The sequence below is a fragment of the Ostrea edulis genome, chromosome 10, assembly GCF_947568905.1.
Source record: "Ostrea edulis chromosome 10, xbOstEdul1.1, whole genome shotgun sequence".
NCBI classification, from domain to species: Eukaryota; Metazoa; Mollusca; class Bivalvia; order Ostreida; family Ostreidae; genus Ostrea; species Ostrea edulis.
Genome location: NC_079173.1, coordinates 5150684 through 5168066, shown reverse-complemented (window position 1 = coordinate 5168066; position 17383 = coordinate 5150684). Strand labels below are relative to the sequence as shown.

At 36.8% G+C, this 17383-nt stretch overlaps 1 protein-coding gene across 5 annotated transcripts in view; it reads left to right on the top strand.

Annotated features, from left to right (window-relative positions):
- LOC125666625 (calcitonin gene-related peptide type 1 receptor-like) overlaps positions 1-17383 on the top strand; it is a 48320-nt gene that overhangs the window by 26375 nt on the left and 4562 nt on the right. For 4 of the 5 annotated variants that reach the window (XM_056151746.1, XM_056151744.1, XM_056151743.1 and 1 more), the window contains 8 exons: positions 7156-7621; positions 10872-10948; positions 12786-12877; positions 14117-14270; positions 14377-14588; positions 14754-14820; positions 15752-15834; positions 16428-16563. In XM_056151746.1, the coding sequence (XP_056007721.1) occupies positions 7156-7621; positions 10872-10948; positions 12786-12877; positions 14117-14270; positions 14377-14588; positions 14754-14820; positions 15752-15834; positions 16428-16563 (1287 nt within the window). Of the gene's footprint in view, positions 1-6251; positions 6456-7155; positions 7622-10871; positions 10949-12785; positions 12878-14116; positions 14271-14376; positions 14589-14753; positions 14821-15751; positions 15835-16427; positions 16564-17383 lie in introns of those variants that run through there. The other variant, XM_056151747.1, reaches the window with a different exon arrangement.

Below are 17383 nucleotides of genomic sequence, written 5' to 3'. Positions count from 1 at the left end.
GAATAACATTTCACTGTTAGCGCTTTCGGCTTTAATGCCTCTTCAGACAGTTATAAAATGTATGTGTGCCTGGGACTAACGTAAAAATCAAAAGTCTTTAACGATGAGATTACAGCCTTGAAACAAGAGAAACCTTTTCTGTATCTCAGTAGCTATTGATAATGAAGATGACACAGATTAAGCACAACACTGTACAACGGAAAGGGCATTTTACTTCTAGAAAATAACCCAACCCAACCCTCCAACCCCCAACTGAAAACAAGACCTCGTGATAATTTCATCTTGTATTAGTGTAAATGAATATCCATCGAATGCAATACATTTATTGCACGATGTTGATGCAAACACCCAAGAGTATCGGGCAACGCTCAAGGAAGACATGATTTTTTAATTTGCGAATAAATGTCCAAATACCCCCTAGTCCATGCAATAATATTCAATCATTGACATTTTAGAGCTTCAGCTACTGTAAAGCATCGTATTGGTCGAGACAATGTCTGAATAAACCCAAACATTGAAACCGGCTTCTAAAACCCGTAGGACTTATACCGAATGATACTATATTGATGTCACTACAGGTCAATACTTGTCACTCCGGATCCAGTTCGTGGTGTACTTTTTCTTTTCTTTTTCCTTTCTTTTTACACATTATGATGCAAGATTGTCGATTGAACGTAGGTAGAGAAGCGAGTTTTATTTGACTGATCAAAACTTGAAGATTCATCGTCTCAAAATTTGAAATTCCCAATTATTTTTAGCCCGCGATGTTGGAATATTAACCTCGAAGGCACGTACAGGTGAATATAAGGTTTTATATTTCCAATGTTGTTGTTGGTTGTGGGTAGCCAATCAGAAAGCACGGCATTATTCGATCTTATAATAGATGTTGTTTGATAAACCGAATGCATCTTTATTCTAAAAATGTTTCCGTTTGAAACTGAATTCCGGACATTGATTATGGACATTTAAGCAATATAATATTTTCTTTGTTGTTTTATCGGGTGATGAAGGCACATGTAGCTAGCATTGGAGAAAAAATTTCGTAACCAGCTTAGCTAGCTACAGTGTACCTTCATCACCCGGTAAAACAACAAACGCGGGTTGTGAAATTATTTTCTGCAATGCTTGCTACCTCCATCACCCAATGAAACAACTAAGAAACACGTTTTATTTCTTATATTTACATTTGTATGTATTTTAAAAATATATATATAAACTAGATTTAAGTACTGAAATATCATATCGTTGACCATTCCGTTTCCAGCCAATGTGACCTTTAACCTTGACGACGCTCCATATTTGGTAATGATTACGCGGACAGTGGTAACTAAAAAAACCCGGATCGAACTATTATCTATGATGATTGAATGATTGAATATTGTTTAACGTCCCTCTCGAGAATATTTCACTCATATGGAGACGTCACCATTGCCGGTGAAGGACTGCAAAATTTAAGCCTATGCTTGGCGCTTACGGCCTTTGAGTAGGGAGGGATCTTTATCGTGCCACACCTGCTGTGACACGGGGCCTCGGTGTTTGCGGTCTCGTCCGAAGGACAGTCCCATTTAGTCGCCTCTTACGACAAGTATGAGGTACTGAAGACCTATTCTAACCCGGATCCCCACGGGACTGTGATGAAAACAATGTCATCTTCAAAAGAAATATAAGAGAAAAAAATTCAGTGCATGTAAATGTAGTATGTTGACATTCAATTGTGGCGACACAATATGCTTATCAACTATGAAAAATCAGAGAGGGTATGCCAGAGGGATTCCGAAGAGATGAAATATGGTTTTTATGCCAGAGATATACTACAGCAGGATGTTTATTCCCCATTGGCATGTCCAAATACACCAATCAATTTATATTTGATGCAAGAGACGCTATCCATGTACAGAATTAGTAAATGATACTACATGTATTTGGAGAACAATTGAAATTTGAAGTTGCAGTTTACTTCGTGATGAAATTCTCTAATGCTTTATAGATATATATTTTGAGACTAGAATGATCGAATATGCATGTTCTATTTAAATCCTTACAATGTATACACGTTATATCATTATAAATCACAGGTGTCTTAATATTTAAGGAAGTCTAAGAACTTCTCTATGTTAAAAAGGGGATTTAATTGAATTCTTTTCTCTTTGTTGTGAGTACGTTTTAATAATTCTATCCCTTTCTCTTGCTTTATAATTTTGCGATTATCTATCATGAAATACACACCTGATAATGATCCAATTGAAAGTAACATGTACATGCAAGGTGAAGATAACGAACAGTGATCAATCTCATAACTCCTACAAGCAATACAAAATAGATAGTTGGGCAAACACGGACCCCTGGACACACCAGAGGTGGGATCAGGTGCCTAGGAGGAGTAAGCATCCCTGTATTCATGATAATATCTGACAACATGCACACTTGATATTTATGAGGTATTAACGGCTAACTTTATGACAAGCGGGATGATTTCAGCTTCTCTATAGTTGACTTCCCATACTTACGTAGCAATATTCCATTATCACCTGCATAATTATGGTGTTTATATCTCTCAACTGATTCGATACACAAGAGTTTGTTCTGCGTATGATCACTTTTAAAATCGACGCAGGCTACTGACAAACAAGTCGATGTTACAGGGGTTTCAACTGTCTCGTTTAAAGTCAGCACTTCGCAAATTCTATGGTCGTTATAATGATGTAGTTTGCCAATAAAACCTATCATTGGATTAAAATCTGTCTGAACTGTTTCATACCGGTTGTTAAGTCGTTTCTAGCACACTGAATTTGACTACGGATTACTCCGTTTACCTGATCGAAACATAGGGCTCATGGCGGGAGTGACCGGTCGACAGGGGATGCTTACTCCTCCTAGGCACCTGATCCCACCTCTGGTGTGTCCAGGGGTCCGTGTTTGCCCAATTATCTATTTTGTATTGCTTATAGGAGTTATGAGATTGATCACTGTTCCTTATCTTCACCTTTCATTGATCACTGTTCCTTATCTTCGCCTTTCATACTAGACATTAATCCGTGTTTGCACACGTCGATATAAGATAACTGCAGTGAGTATGGAAGTAAACATCAGAAATTACGTGTACTGTTTTTAATTACATGGAGAGTTGTAATTGCTACACGTAACGCATGGTTTGGTTAATTGAGTGACTTTTATTGACCTTATTAATAAAATTTCGAACTCTTATGGATTTACCGTGAAGATACAGTATGGATCGCATTTATAGATCTGAGGTCCCCCTCCCAATGTGAATTAAAAATAGACCTATGTCTGTCCACGTAAATTAAAAACAGACTTACCCCCACCCATGTGAAATAAAATAGGCCTGATAATTAATTTAAAGATCACATACGATCTAGTTCGTCAATACAACCTCGCATTGGGTCAAATGCTGTCTGACGTGTTTCATACCGATTGTTAAGTCGTTCTTGGCACACTGATTTTGACTGCGGATAACTCTGTTTACCCGATCAGGATATGGGGCTCACGGCGGGTGTGACCGGTCAACAGGGGATGCTTACTCCTCCTAGGCACCTGATCCCACCTCTGGTGTGTCCAGGGGTCCGTGTTTGCCCAACTATCTATTTTGTATTGCTTGTAGGAGTTATGAGATTGATCACTATTCGTTATCTTCACCTTGCATACATTCGAGATCCGCTTTTCTTTCTTCGTAATGCGCACGCGCTGATTTTTAAAATTCCAAGTTATCTTGGTTTAAAATTCTGAATATTTTTGTCATTTTCGCCGATTTATTAATTAATAAACCGTAATAGATAAAAATAGGCTCAAATATGAAAACTAAGATAATAGATGATGTACGATATTTATCATGTTAAAAGTCCTTTAATGATGGCCAATCGGGAGCGAGTCTTTTTTTATTAAATTTATTTAAATGTAAAGGGCAAAAAAAATCAAGTCCATAAATATTATATAGTGCTACTATAGATTTCTCTATAAGTAAAATACAATTGTATTTACTTTTACATTGAAATGAATCTAATATGTGATATATATGTATCAATTTTGAATTTTCATTCACATTATGTATATAACGTTCTCAACTGCACTTTACCTCAAACGTTTCAAATCTTTAATTATTACCTGTATGTGAAATTTTTTAAAAGATATTTCAAAAATGCTTCCTTTCCAAATGATGAATATTAATTCCGTATACAAAATTAACAGTTTAGAATATGCAACTGGTATTATATATTCTTTACATATGGTGTTCGATGTGATGTACAATGCGGGACTACGAAAAACCACACAGAACAATTTCTTCACCGGTGTCTGCCGGGTTTCTGGTACTCGAACCTACACACCACATACATCGTTCAGGACGAAACAATTTTGATGAAGAAATTGTTTCCAGACAGCTTTGACATGTTTTCAACACATGCGATCGCCGTGGTAGTTTGCAGAAAAGACATTTATTGCAAGAACATGGAGCCTGATTGCAAGCATTTCTGACGGATTCGATTGTACATTTATTGCAGTATTAAAATAGTTGCCTCGTGCACATCTGTTCGTTGCAGTTCTGAAACTCTATAATTAAAGAAGAGCGTGAACTAGAGTTATTCATAGGCAGTTTACACATGACTCCAATCAGTGCTGTCATACTCAAACGTTTTCATTAATTCACCCAGGTGGCACATTGCAATGGGATTTCGATTTTATGAAAGTTGTTTGCGTGTTTTCCAGATGGAGCACTATTAATTCAAGAGGATTGTATAAAGTACACAGTGCAGTTTTAATAATCTATGAAACTCAACTTTTTTTGCATTGATTACTCTTACATCTATTATTAGGGCCCCTCATTGAAAATGTAGGAGCTCTGTTGTAGTCACATTGTTCGTCCGTCTCTCTGTACGTCTACACGATCGGTTTTAGCTCACCTGAGCCAAATGCTCTAGTGGGCTTGTCTGATCAAGATTTCGTCGGCGTCTGTTGTCGTTGTTCTCAGTGTCGTGGCAAACTAGATCATTATAACCACATAATTCCCAACATGCTGACTTTAAACGAGTCTGTTGAAACCACTGTAATATCAACTTGTTTATCAGTAGCCTGCTCCGATTTAAAAAGCGACCATACGCCGAATAAGCTCTCGCGGATCGTATCAATTGAGTGACATCTATGTTCAATAAAATATCTAAATATGATGCAGATGTGGAAGACTGCGGTATCTTTTATTTCGAGTTCAGAGGGATATACCGATTCGACATATGAATGAGAATTATTATTGTTGATAGATAAATTGTCATTGATACATCTAAATTTGAGTTGAATTAAAAGCCACAGCAAGATATTGTTGTTTCTTCTCATGTAGAAACTTTTGTCTGTAACAAAAAAAACCCCCAAAAAACCTATATGTATAAAGACTTGAAAACGAGAACTGTATGATGGAGAAGAAAACACGGAACATGCTATTGTTTTGTCCTGTCCATATGGAACAGGTTTAGGGTAAGGTTTTTGAAATAGACAGTTAGTTATTGAAATAGACAGTTAGTTATTGAAATAGATAGTTAGTTATTGGAATAGACAGTTAGTTATTGAAATAGACAGTTAGTTATTGGACGTCCGTCGTAACTGTTGATACATGGGATTACCGTGACCAAACAGTCTGTTCCGATTAGCCTTTATATGTGCTCTCAAAAACTTTTTATTTCTCTTAATCAATGGTACCATGACTAATGCTTGTATGTGGCTCAGATGAAAGCCGATAGAATTATTTCTCTGGTATACGTAGAGTGGTGTACTTTTCATCCAATATAGCCACGGGAACACGTTATCTGACAGAGCAGTTTCTGTAAATGAAATCGTCCCATCACAAACCGCGGTAAACCGTTTGTTTGATTGAATCGACGTTATTATCAGGTCGTTCATTGAAATGTTACAGAAATAGATGCTCAATTCCGGTTTACACTGGAAATACTTGTTCTGTAGCGAGATGAGACTGGTAGATCATTTCGTGAACATCGTAGGTCATTCATGACATACAACGTTAATTTCTTCAATCGTCTAACACCAGAGTTGAAGAGAATATGTCACATGAGTGTTTGTTGACGTGATTGCAATCGACAGTGAAGTGTACCATTTGATCTTTCATGCTTGCTTTAGGAGGCGTTATATGCCTGGAGAAAAAAGTGTGTCAAGGTCACGTGTTATGGTCAGTGACTTTTAAGGTATCACACCGGTAATTGTCCAATCAAAATGAAGTTGGTCAATTGTAGTTCCATATATTTAAAGAAATATTTTTTTCCTTGCGCGATTTTTCTCATTTCCTCTTCTTCTTTTCTCTTAATTTTTGCACCCCTGATTAGGAAATTTTGTGTAATTTGTAGAAATAACCAAGTGTATACAAAGGAACTATTTGCTGTTGGTAGCTGAGGCTACTTCCTGAGGTGTACTCCGGCTGTTTACACAGATGTGAAAAACACGTGGGTTTGAGGGTAGTCTTGTTTGCGGGTAATTTATTTTCGAAAATGCCGCGTAGGGTGGTGTTTTTCTGGTGTTGGCAGACGAGATAGGTAACATAGAACGTTTCTGACTGCGTTATTCGGCATCAATTCTGTAAACTGATTTTTAATGAATTTTTTCCTCTATAGTAATACATAGTGAAAATAATTACCGGTGTGATACCTTAAGTGCATGTGATAGTACTCTATACGCCATAGAATGCTCTAGATTTTACGCGAGTACTTGTTATCGCTAAATGACTCGTAAACGTCAAATCGCGAGAACAGAAATTCGCGGGTGCTCTCTTTGCATGTATTTTTGCGGGTAATTTTTAATTCGCGTATGATGCTTCCCGCGATATTGCACATAATAAATTCCTCGCGCATGTTTATATATATAGTATATCATGTGACATTTGTGTCTCAAACTTGTTAGTACATATAGGTATTTATTTCTGTGCCAGTCGACGTGATAATTCTTCATATATGTCTATCCTCTAATATTCACTCCACTATTCATATTGTATAAAGCCTTTTTGTTTATACTCTGTAATCGAATATGTAGTATGCTGATGAGCCGTAAGGCTTCAAGCCAATAAACAATACAATACCTGTAAAGCTATTTACAGATGCCTTAGTTATTTAGATTAATGAGTTTGATAAACACGCCGTTTAATTACAGATTATCTCTGACACCTTGGCTGATTCAGACATTTGGAGAGGAAAGCTATGCAGATCTCACATTGGATACCATGAAAGCACGGACCATTACAAACAACACTCGTGTGCATGGTGTTTTAATTTTGTCTTCTATCTAAAATTCCGTCCATTCGTTAATTCCACTGGTCGCCACCCTGTGGTGGATGTATTCCATGATGGTAGAAGGACACGTTTTGAGTCCATGGACTTTAGAAATGCGTCCATCAAGGCGTCCGTGTGTTCCCTGTTGACCCAGGATGAATGTCATCGATGGACTTCGTGTTGTGAAGCGGCAGAACAGTGCTGCCACAGACAACTTTCAGAAAACAAGGGAACTAATTCTTCTTGTGGAAGGATTTGGGATGGATGGTTGTGCTGGAATGACGCAGCACAAGGAACACAGAGTTACGGGTCCTGTCCGCTGTTTATGCCATTTTTTACCCCATCACGTAAGTAAAGACTTTGAGGAGAATTGTATTTTTAAACTGTTTCATTTAAATGATAAAATGCTTTCTTTGGTTTCTTAAAAGAGATATGATTGATTGATTGTATATTGTTAAACGTCCCTCTCGAGAATATTTCACTCATATGGAGACGTCAACATTGCCGGTGAAAGGCTGCAAAATTTAGAGAAAAGAGACATGAAGGTCTCAGGCTTTGCAAAAAAAAAAAAAAAATGAAACGCGGGTGATGCACATTTTTTCTTCAGTATTTGCGACCCTCATCTCCCATTAACAAAGCAAAGAAAGACATTTTATTATTTATATTTTTCTGTATTTTCAAAAAATATATAATTACTTTCAAGTACGTAAAAATAGACATTGAGCGGTAAGTTATTAAAGTGCATGTCTATGAGAAAACATAGTTAGCCATGTTAGGTTTTTAGTTCCACTTTCTTTTGACATAATTATTCACTTCAATGTATTCTAAGACTTCTCTGAGAGTTTTGTCAAAATCTGGTAATCGACATGGTGTACTTGTGCAATGCCTTATTTGGTTGTCATTGGCAACGCCATCTTGGAGTACTCTAGATAAAGAAAATTTAAAATTTCTAGGTGGATTTATTTCACTTTATTACAAATCTACGAAAGAAAATATCTATCGTAAAAAGGGGCAAAGGGAGATAACTCTTATAACATCAGAATGTTCAAAAAATAGAAATGCTTTGCTAATTCTTTCACCTATGACATCTGATACACAGTTTAGAATTTTTTTAGTGTTTCCTAATAGGTTTCCATATAGTGTTTTCTCCATTAATTGGAATTTGTTGGGGGGGGGGGGGGGGGGGGGGGGGGGGGGGAGTGGATAATAACAGTATGATGAAAATATAATACACGCCATTTTGACCATTAGTCTTACCAAATCCGAGCTATTTGTAGCGTTACTAATTTAACTATATCCCAATATTATTTGGTAAAAGATAACAAACATTTGATATATCGCAGTATTAAACATAATGTTTGTATTTTCAATTTTTACAACATTCCGGGAAAGATGGATACATGTAACTATTATTTACTTTTTTTCAAATATTCAATAAAAAGTAAAACTGCAATTACAAGTAATAATAAAGATGTATTCTAAATGAAAGGTGAAGATAGCGAACAAGTCTCATAACTTCTATAGGAAATACAAAATAGATAGTTGGTTAAACACGGCCCCCTGGACACACCAGGTGTAAGATCAGGTGCCTAGGAGGAGTAAGCATCCCCTGTCGCTCGGTCTCACATAATTTAGTGTTTCATATAAGTACATGTGACATCAATTGGAATTCATAACTGTAAAAAAGTTCATTACATGTGGAGTATATGACAAAATGTTAATGCTGGTCCATTTATGTACATACAAATTTGGTACACATAAGAAAATTAAAAAGTTGATTACATACATGCTACTGCAAATATCAAGATGTATTCAGAAGTAGCTTTTGCATGACACACGTATTATGATCTTGTTGAGTACGGCAAGTCTTGCAGAGATTGGTTTGCTTGAAAACGTGAACATTCCGACCATTTAATAGGACTTGCATGGCCATCATTGTACCCCTTTCTTGAGGGCTTCAACATTTTGAGTCATTTGAAACTACTGTGGACTGAAAAATCCAAATATTTCACTAAAATCATTATGTTGAATTGTGAAGAATTTTGGAAAGTGGGCTTAAAATACAAAATTAACTAGGTACCTGTACAATGCATCATTATGACATCAAGTATCACAAAAGGGCGCCGCGTTGTGGCATTACTTAAAGGAGACTCAAACGTGATCTGTAACCCATTCATATAGGTTCATTTTTAAATTTTCAATTCAATAGCTGCAAACCATTCGAATTCGGTAGCTTGATTATATATTCATACGCATACAGTAGTGTATGTGCGCAAGATGATTACTCTTGTCCTTATAATATGAATAAAAATCCAGAAATTTATCCGTATCTCCACCCTCATTCTATTCCCAATCAAAAACCCTAATTTCATATGTACATGTATATTTGATAAAGTATTGTGTCTCTGTGTGACTATTTTGTACATCGTAAGCTTCTACTTAGAGTCTGTTTTTTTTTGTTTTTGTTTTGTTTATTTTCTGTTGTTTCCTTGTGATAGTAAGGCTGATGATTTGCGTGCCTACAGTCACGACTTTACTTTCAGCAAAGCCCCGGCAAAAAGAACAGACAAAAGATAAACGAGAAAACCAGTATAAAACCACTGGCTGCACACAACAAACACATTATGAACTCTAGCAAATAATATCATTGTTCAGATGCAGAGCATTGTTTGCTAAAGGGTAGCAAAAGGTTTATTGACATTTCAGATGAAACGTAGAAACGTGGGAGTTGATTATCCACTTTTTCAAACAAACGTTGGATGCAAATCCGGGGTAATTAATCCAATTAATCCAATTCAATAATTGGTATTCTGAAATCATACATCGAACAAATTTACGAATTTACTAAATTTGAATCAGACCCTTGTCTGTATTATTTGAAGCACGAGTTACAAAATTCAAAAGCGTGTATAAGGGTATGAATATTGACAATTTATCAGAATCCTTGCGCCACATAATATAGTACGAGTACATCCTAAATCCTTTTCGAATTGGGATCAAAAACATTTCAACTGGATAGGCCAGAATTGATTAATATATGAATAATTTATTTGGGCCAATAAAAATACAATAAGTACTGAATTAATGCCTACCCGGTTAAAGCTTCTGGTTGTGTTTCATAATAGATACGTGAACCAATATGGTATATATGTCTCTGTTAATATTAAATGCTAAAGTCGAAAAATATGACTGCATGATTCAATATTTTAAAGCGAAAGAACATACAGATTCGTCTGAATAATTCGGACTGAATTTTGAAAGGGATTCATCTTTTTTTTGAAATTTTTCTGATCGTCAAAGAATGTTTTTTTTTATTAAGCTTAATGATATTCATAAAATCAAATGAATAGAATAAAAATAAAACTAGACACATACATTTATATGCAACAGAAGAATACAATGTAGACATGTGGAGGGATAAGCATGCATCACGATTCCTCTTTTCTATGCATAATTTGCTCATTTATGATTACATTACAAACTTGTAACTCACGTTTTAGATGTGTGTTCATGTTTGATGAATGGGTAAATATTTGGAGGTTGTTTACATTGTCAAGGTTTGAAGTGAATATTTTTCGTTTTATTTGTATGCTCTAGGGCAGGCAGTTCGAACCTGTAAGGTGGATGGGCGGTGGGTACCACGCACAGACTACAATCCGTGTCTGAAGAAAGAAGTAAGTGCCGACTATCGACGAGCGGAGTAAAAGGGGTAAAAACGTGAACTTCCCCGAGAGTAAAATAGACCACAACTCTAGTTTTGATTACCGAGTATCAGGCAGTTTTGATGCGTTGGAAATGTGGGTATTTTTGAAGATGGCGAAAATTTCAAAAAATAGACGCTTTAAGATTTCTGGTCGTAGAAATCATGAGTGAATAGAATATCACTCCGCCAAAATTTAAAGAATCCGTCAAACAATGCCAACATCAAAATCACACAATATGTTGTGCACCAGTTTCAAGATAAGAATTCTTCTGTGTAGGAGGTGCATTTAGTGACACTTTGATTGTCTAAGTGCGACAGCGGACCTATAATCTGTGAGGAAGAAGATAAAATGTATTAAAAGCAGCTTCTGTTTGATTATGTGTATGTAAGAAGCTTAAATTACTATCGAAAGAAATGTTTTACTGAAGTGAAAGCATAAAACCAGTGTCATATTTGCAAGTAATATCCTAGATATGGCACGTACGAGCAATGGAATGAAGTGATTGAATAAGAATTCCATGTATTTAATTACTCTCTGAATACTTATCATCACTTACTTAGTTTGTGTATCAATCGAATTCGGTTGATGAAACTACGTATGGGAAACTTACTAAGCCCATTCACTTATGCAGTGATGAATATTGCCCCACTCTTGCATGTAAACAAATGGTTTCGCGCCTTTTCTCTAAAGGAAATAACTCGGACGCATCTAAAAAACAAAAAAACCCTAAAAACTGGCGTTTGTAAGTCTGACAGCGTGGATCCTTTATAATCTCAGTGTGTACAATAGTTAGGTTCTAACCCTGCATTTAATAGAATTGAATTTGGAGAAGAGGATTACAATACAACTTGAAGAACCCCCTGTCCCTTCCCTAACAAGAATATCTACATTGACTATAGGAAATATCTTATCGCATGTTTGTGTTTTTTCGATATTTTCTTTATTCATACATCGTAATGGATTGGGGATCTCTTCAATGAACAACTGTGTATGAAAATATCAGGAAAAGCAAATGAGATTTGTTTGAAATACAAGCTATATATAGTGTAATATTAGCTATAAATAGTATAATACAACATAAAACTTATAGAAGTACCGACGAGTTTTTGGTTAAACTTCCTGTTCAAAATTCGCTAGGATGTTTTTTCTTCGAGTATTCACGTCATTATTTGATTTTAATGACTAAATGTATACTTCTGCCTTGTTAAGCATTATTTTGTTTTACTTATCTGCTTTCAAAATTTTATATCCCAATTACCAAACCATCATCGTGATAAACGAGTCGGCGCCCGGTGTGTTGCTGTACAGTAACTGCCACGAAGACCTTATATCCCTGGATGAAGTCTATGATAGAACTCATACTTAATTTATTCTTTTCAAGCACCTTTTTTAATTTTGAGAATGAAGTATTTCCCATACTCAAGAACGAATATACAAGTTTGACAGTGTACATGTGTATACAAGATGGTCTCCGTTTGGTTTGCGCATGCCTGGTATACTTTGTATGCTGTTCTCGTTGTTCTTGCTTTACTTTCATTAAACAACAACAGTCATCGGCAGATCACAGGTTTACAATGTTTTAGAATTCCGTGCAAGCAACAATTCAAAATGGTATCAAACTTGTGAATAATCAGATTTGATATTTTTAAAACACAGTGACATCTGTAACGTTACTGCTGTATAAATCAAAATTCAGTTTGTAAATTGACATATAGCGGAAGACACAAAGAAATTCATGTCAATATTTTGAAACAATACAGCAAAATCTCAGAAAATACAAATTATGCATTTTTTCAATCATTACTAGGAACTAGAGACCACCATTTTCATTGGCCTTGGGTGCAGTATAGCTAGTCTGGTGGTGCTTCTCCCAGCGGTGTTTATCTTCCTTAAATTCAGGTGAGTTGTAGATGTTGTTATTTAAAAAGAATAATTTTACTACCTCCCAAACTCTATAAACAGCCCTAGATTTGTTCTTGCTTATTTTCATGCTTAACGTTTATAATTGTTATTGGTCATGTTCACAGTTAGATCCGCTCCTGGTTACTTTCACTGTTTAATGTCTAAATTTGATTACATACAGTATATATCAAATTCACAATTTTTATACCCCCCGCAAACGAAGTTTGGGGGGGTATACTGGAATCACTTTGTCCGTCTGTCCGTCCGTTTGTCCGTAGACGCAATTTGTCCGAAGTTTATTTCTAATACCGCTGGACATATTTCATTCAAACTTTATGCACATTTTCTATATATTATGTAGTTGTGCATCTCCTATTTTCATTGAAATATTTTAACAGTTATAGAAGTTACGCACATTTTCTTTTCATTTTGGGGGTTGCACACTTTGTCCAGAGTTTAATTCTAATACCGTTGAACAGATTTGATTCAAACTTTATTCTCATCTTATATATATAATGTAGTTGTGCATCTTCTATTTTCATTGAAATATTTTAACAGTTATGGAAGTTACGGACATTTTCTGGTTTGGTTGTACTTGTAGTAATAGACACAATTTGTCCAGAGTTTATTTCTAATACCGTTTTACGTCCATAAGTCAATCAGGAATTGAAGAAGTGGAAAGAAGTTCAACAATGAAGTTCAACGTGCTTGCATTAAATATTTCCCGTCATCTTATATGCCCCGCGGGGGTATTAGTCCCATTAGGACAGTCCTAGTTAAGGTTTACTGCAGTATTGATTTAAGCGGTGTGGGTCTACATTGAATAATACTCAGCACCAAAGGTAAGATGTAGGCAGTACAATGAAGTATATGTAGTAGAGGATCCAGAAGGGGGGGGGGGGGGGGGGGGTCCGAGGGTTGGAACACAAGCTTCACTTTCGTCAGAATATTTTCCTTTAAAAAGGTAAAAATGCATTTTGAGGATGGAACCCCCTTTGAAACCCAAACTTAATGGTAGAACCGCCTTTAAAAATCCCTTGACACCCCCCCCCCCCCCGCAAATGTGTACCTAGTAATTTCACCTTACGGATTGTTAATGTCGAAGGACAGAGTGGCTTACAAAGTTAGACTATTATCCGTCAGTCTGTCGTTTGCTATTGACTAAGTCCCATATAACGAATTAATGATAATTCATTTTCTGAAACCAATGTCATTCTCATTTCAAACTTATTGCAGGTCACTCAGAAAACAACATCGAATACGGCTTCATGTAAACTTGTTTCTGTCCTTCGTGTTTAAAGAGGTGATGGACATCTTATGGGATATGTTAGTGACGTACGACAAAGTCAAAAGTACGACGGTGTTCGAAACGACATTGCTGAAAAATGGCGTGAGTACAGAATACGACTTCTACTCTTTGTCTTCAACTTTTGTGTATAATGCTGATCTGTAAATCTTTCAGTGGGGTTGACCTAACTTGTACCAAACTGTTTTAGGTGGGGTGTAAGCTTTTGTCGTTCCTGAAGATCTATTTTAAGTGCTGTACGTACACTTGGATGTTCTGTGAGGGGTTTTATCTCCACCGCCTGATGTCCAATGCTTTCTCCCCACCACGATCACTCAAGGTCATGTACGCGTTTGGCTGGGCTGTCCCTCTCGTCTCCTCATCCGTGTACGGGATTCTCAGAGGAGTCCTAAGCGACGAAAGGTGAGTCCGTCCATTAACAGATGACGATGTTCTAGATCTGGTGCTTACTGTTCTTTCTAGTCAAGAGGTGAACCCGCACCTTGGCTTGGAAAGATCTGTGGTACTTGTATATATGTAGTTTTGTCTTTACTCCTAGTGACAAAATGAAACATTACTGTTTTGCAGCTGCTGGGCTAACAGCTATGAGAATTTGGAATGGATATTTGACGCACCTAACATACTGTTCTTGTTCGTAAGTACACGCAGAGTTTTGTTAATCTGGATTATCCAATCCCGATTATTAAAAAAGATTAGGATATTTTAATATGTACAAATATATATCAAATTCCTATAAACAATCTTCAAAATTCCTCAGATTTGGATAATTTTCGTTAGATCAGTGACACATTTCCATGAAACCAACTGTGTGTAAACCCATTCCCCAAGTGACGTTGCTTGTTGACGTGGCGTTGTCACAAATGGTGGACCAGATCTTGAGCGATCATTCATTACTCCTTTCTAACGATATCATTGAAATAACTGGCTTATTGTACCACGTCGTGTTACTTCCCACTGACGAACGTCTGCTCACACTGACTAACGTCTGCTCACACTGACGAACGTCTGCTCACACTGACTAACGTCTGCTCACACTGACGAACGTCTGCTTACAGCAAAGCGACGGCTTGATTGGGCATCTTGTTTTTAAAAACGCGGCGTAGATTTTTTTTATCTTGACATTTACATTTGCAATCACCATCAGAATTGTGTTATCGCGACAAAACTCTTTTTTACTTTTTCATTAGTTTCGAATATTACCCAGAAAATTTCGTGCAATACTGCTCACATCGTTTGAATAATGAACGCAGATGTGATAGATAATGGGGTTTAAAAAGCGGTGCTATGTGAGTGTTCCCGATAAATATTATAAAAATATCAACAAAAAAAGCGTGTTGCGTATTTAAGCAGTCAGTCAGTATATATAATACGTGAAATAATTGATCATCTTTTATCAACAGGATAAACACCAGTTGAGTTTTGATAAAACATGAATAATAAGTTAAAAAAAACTAATCTTCATCTCGAGACAAATGTATTCCATAGACAGATTTAAAACATACAAAGAAAGATAACTCTGATAGGAGAGAAAAGCCTGTCTTTCACTATGTTATCTTCTCTTTCAGTTAAATCTCGTCTTTCTGTGCAACATTTTACGGATTCTATTGACCCAAGTACAAACTCATCCAAACGAACCTGGGAATTTCAGGTAAAAGGAAACTAATAACGTATTGGCATTAATATATGTGGTTCATATGCCATACAAGTCAGTGGCGGATCCAGAGGAGGGGTTCAGAGGGTTTGGACCCCCCCCTTTCGTCAGAAAAGTTTGCTATAAAAAGGTAAAATAAAAAGATAACGCATTTTGAGAGTAGATCTACCTTTGGAAACCAAACTTAATGTAGAAACTCCCTTCAAATATTTCTTGATCCGCCCCTGATGGTTACCTGATATATCTCGATAATTAACACTGTCCCAGTGTTAATTATCGGGATATATCAGGTAACCAGTTACTTCGGAGAAAAAGAGTGAAACGATTCAGCCAGCAGTCAGAAATTGAAGCAATTGAATTTAGAATATTTTCACAAGACCATTAGAAAAACGTAAACACTGGGCGAGCAGAAAAACCAGAGGAAGCTCAACCATTTGCAATCAGACATTTCTATGGCGATCGTGCACTTCTGATATTACTTCGGACAGTAGAAATCGTTTCTATGATTAGATATTAAATGTTTTTGATTTGTTGACTTTTTTAGGAGAGCCGTTAAGGCGATGTTCATCCTGATTTGTTGACTTTTGTAGGAGAGCCGTTAAGGCGATGTTCATCCTGATTCCGTTGTTTGGGATACATCTCTTTTTTACAATATACCGGATACCCATCAGTAAGGAGGGCGGTCTGGAGTACGAGAGAGTGTCTGTTATAATCAGTCATACTCAGGTGAGAATCCGTTATAATCAGTCATACTCAGGTGAGAATCCGTTATAATCAGTCATACTCAGGTGAGTATTCAATCATTGGGTCAAATGCTGTCTGGCGTGTTTCATACCGATTGTTAAGCCGTTCTTGGCACACTTATTTTGACTGCGGATAACTCCGTTTACCTAATCAGGATATAGGGCTCGCGGCGGGTGTGACCTGTCGACAGGGGATGCTTACTCCTCTTAAGCACCTGATCCCACCTCTGGTGTGTCCAGGGGTCCGTGTTTGCCCAACTATCTACTTTGTATTGCTTGTAGGAGTTATGAGATTGATCACTGTTCGTTACCTTCACCTTTATAGGAGTTATGAGATTGGTCAATGTTCGTTATCTTCACCTTTATAGGAGTTATGAGATTGATCACTGTTCGTTACCTTCACCTTGTAGGAGTTATGAGATTGATCACTGTTCGTTATCTTCGCCTTTCATTTCTTAACTAACACACTCCGCAATTTCGCTCCTGTGGATTATGTGTGACCGGTGAACATGGGATGTTTACCACTCTAGACACCTACTCCCATCTCTGATATATCCAGGGGTCCGTGTTTGTCTGATCTCATCTCTGATATATCCAGGGGTCCGTGTTTGTCTGATCCCACCTCTGATATATCCAGGGGTCCGTGTTTGTCTGATCCCACCTCTGATATATCCAGGGGTCCGTGTTTGACCTATTCTTCATTTTGTATTAGATTATCAATGTTCGTTATCTTTACTTTTTAGCTCACTTGAATCTTCGGTTCAGGTGAGCTATTCTGATCACATTTTGTCCGGCGTCCGTCT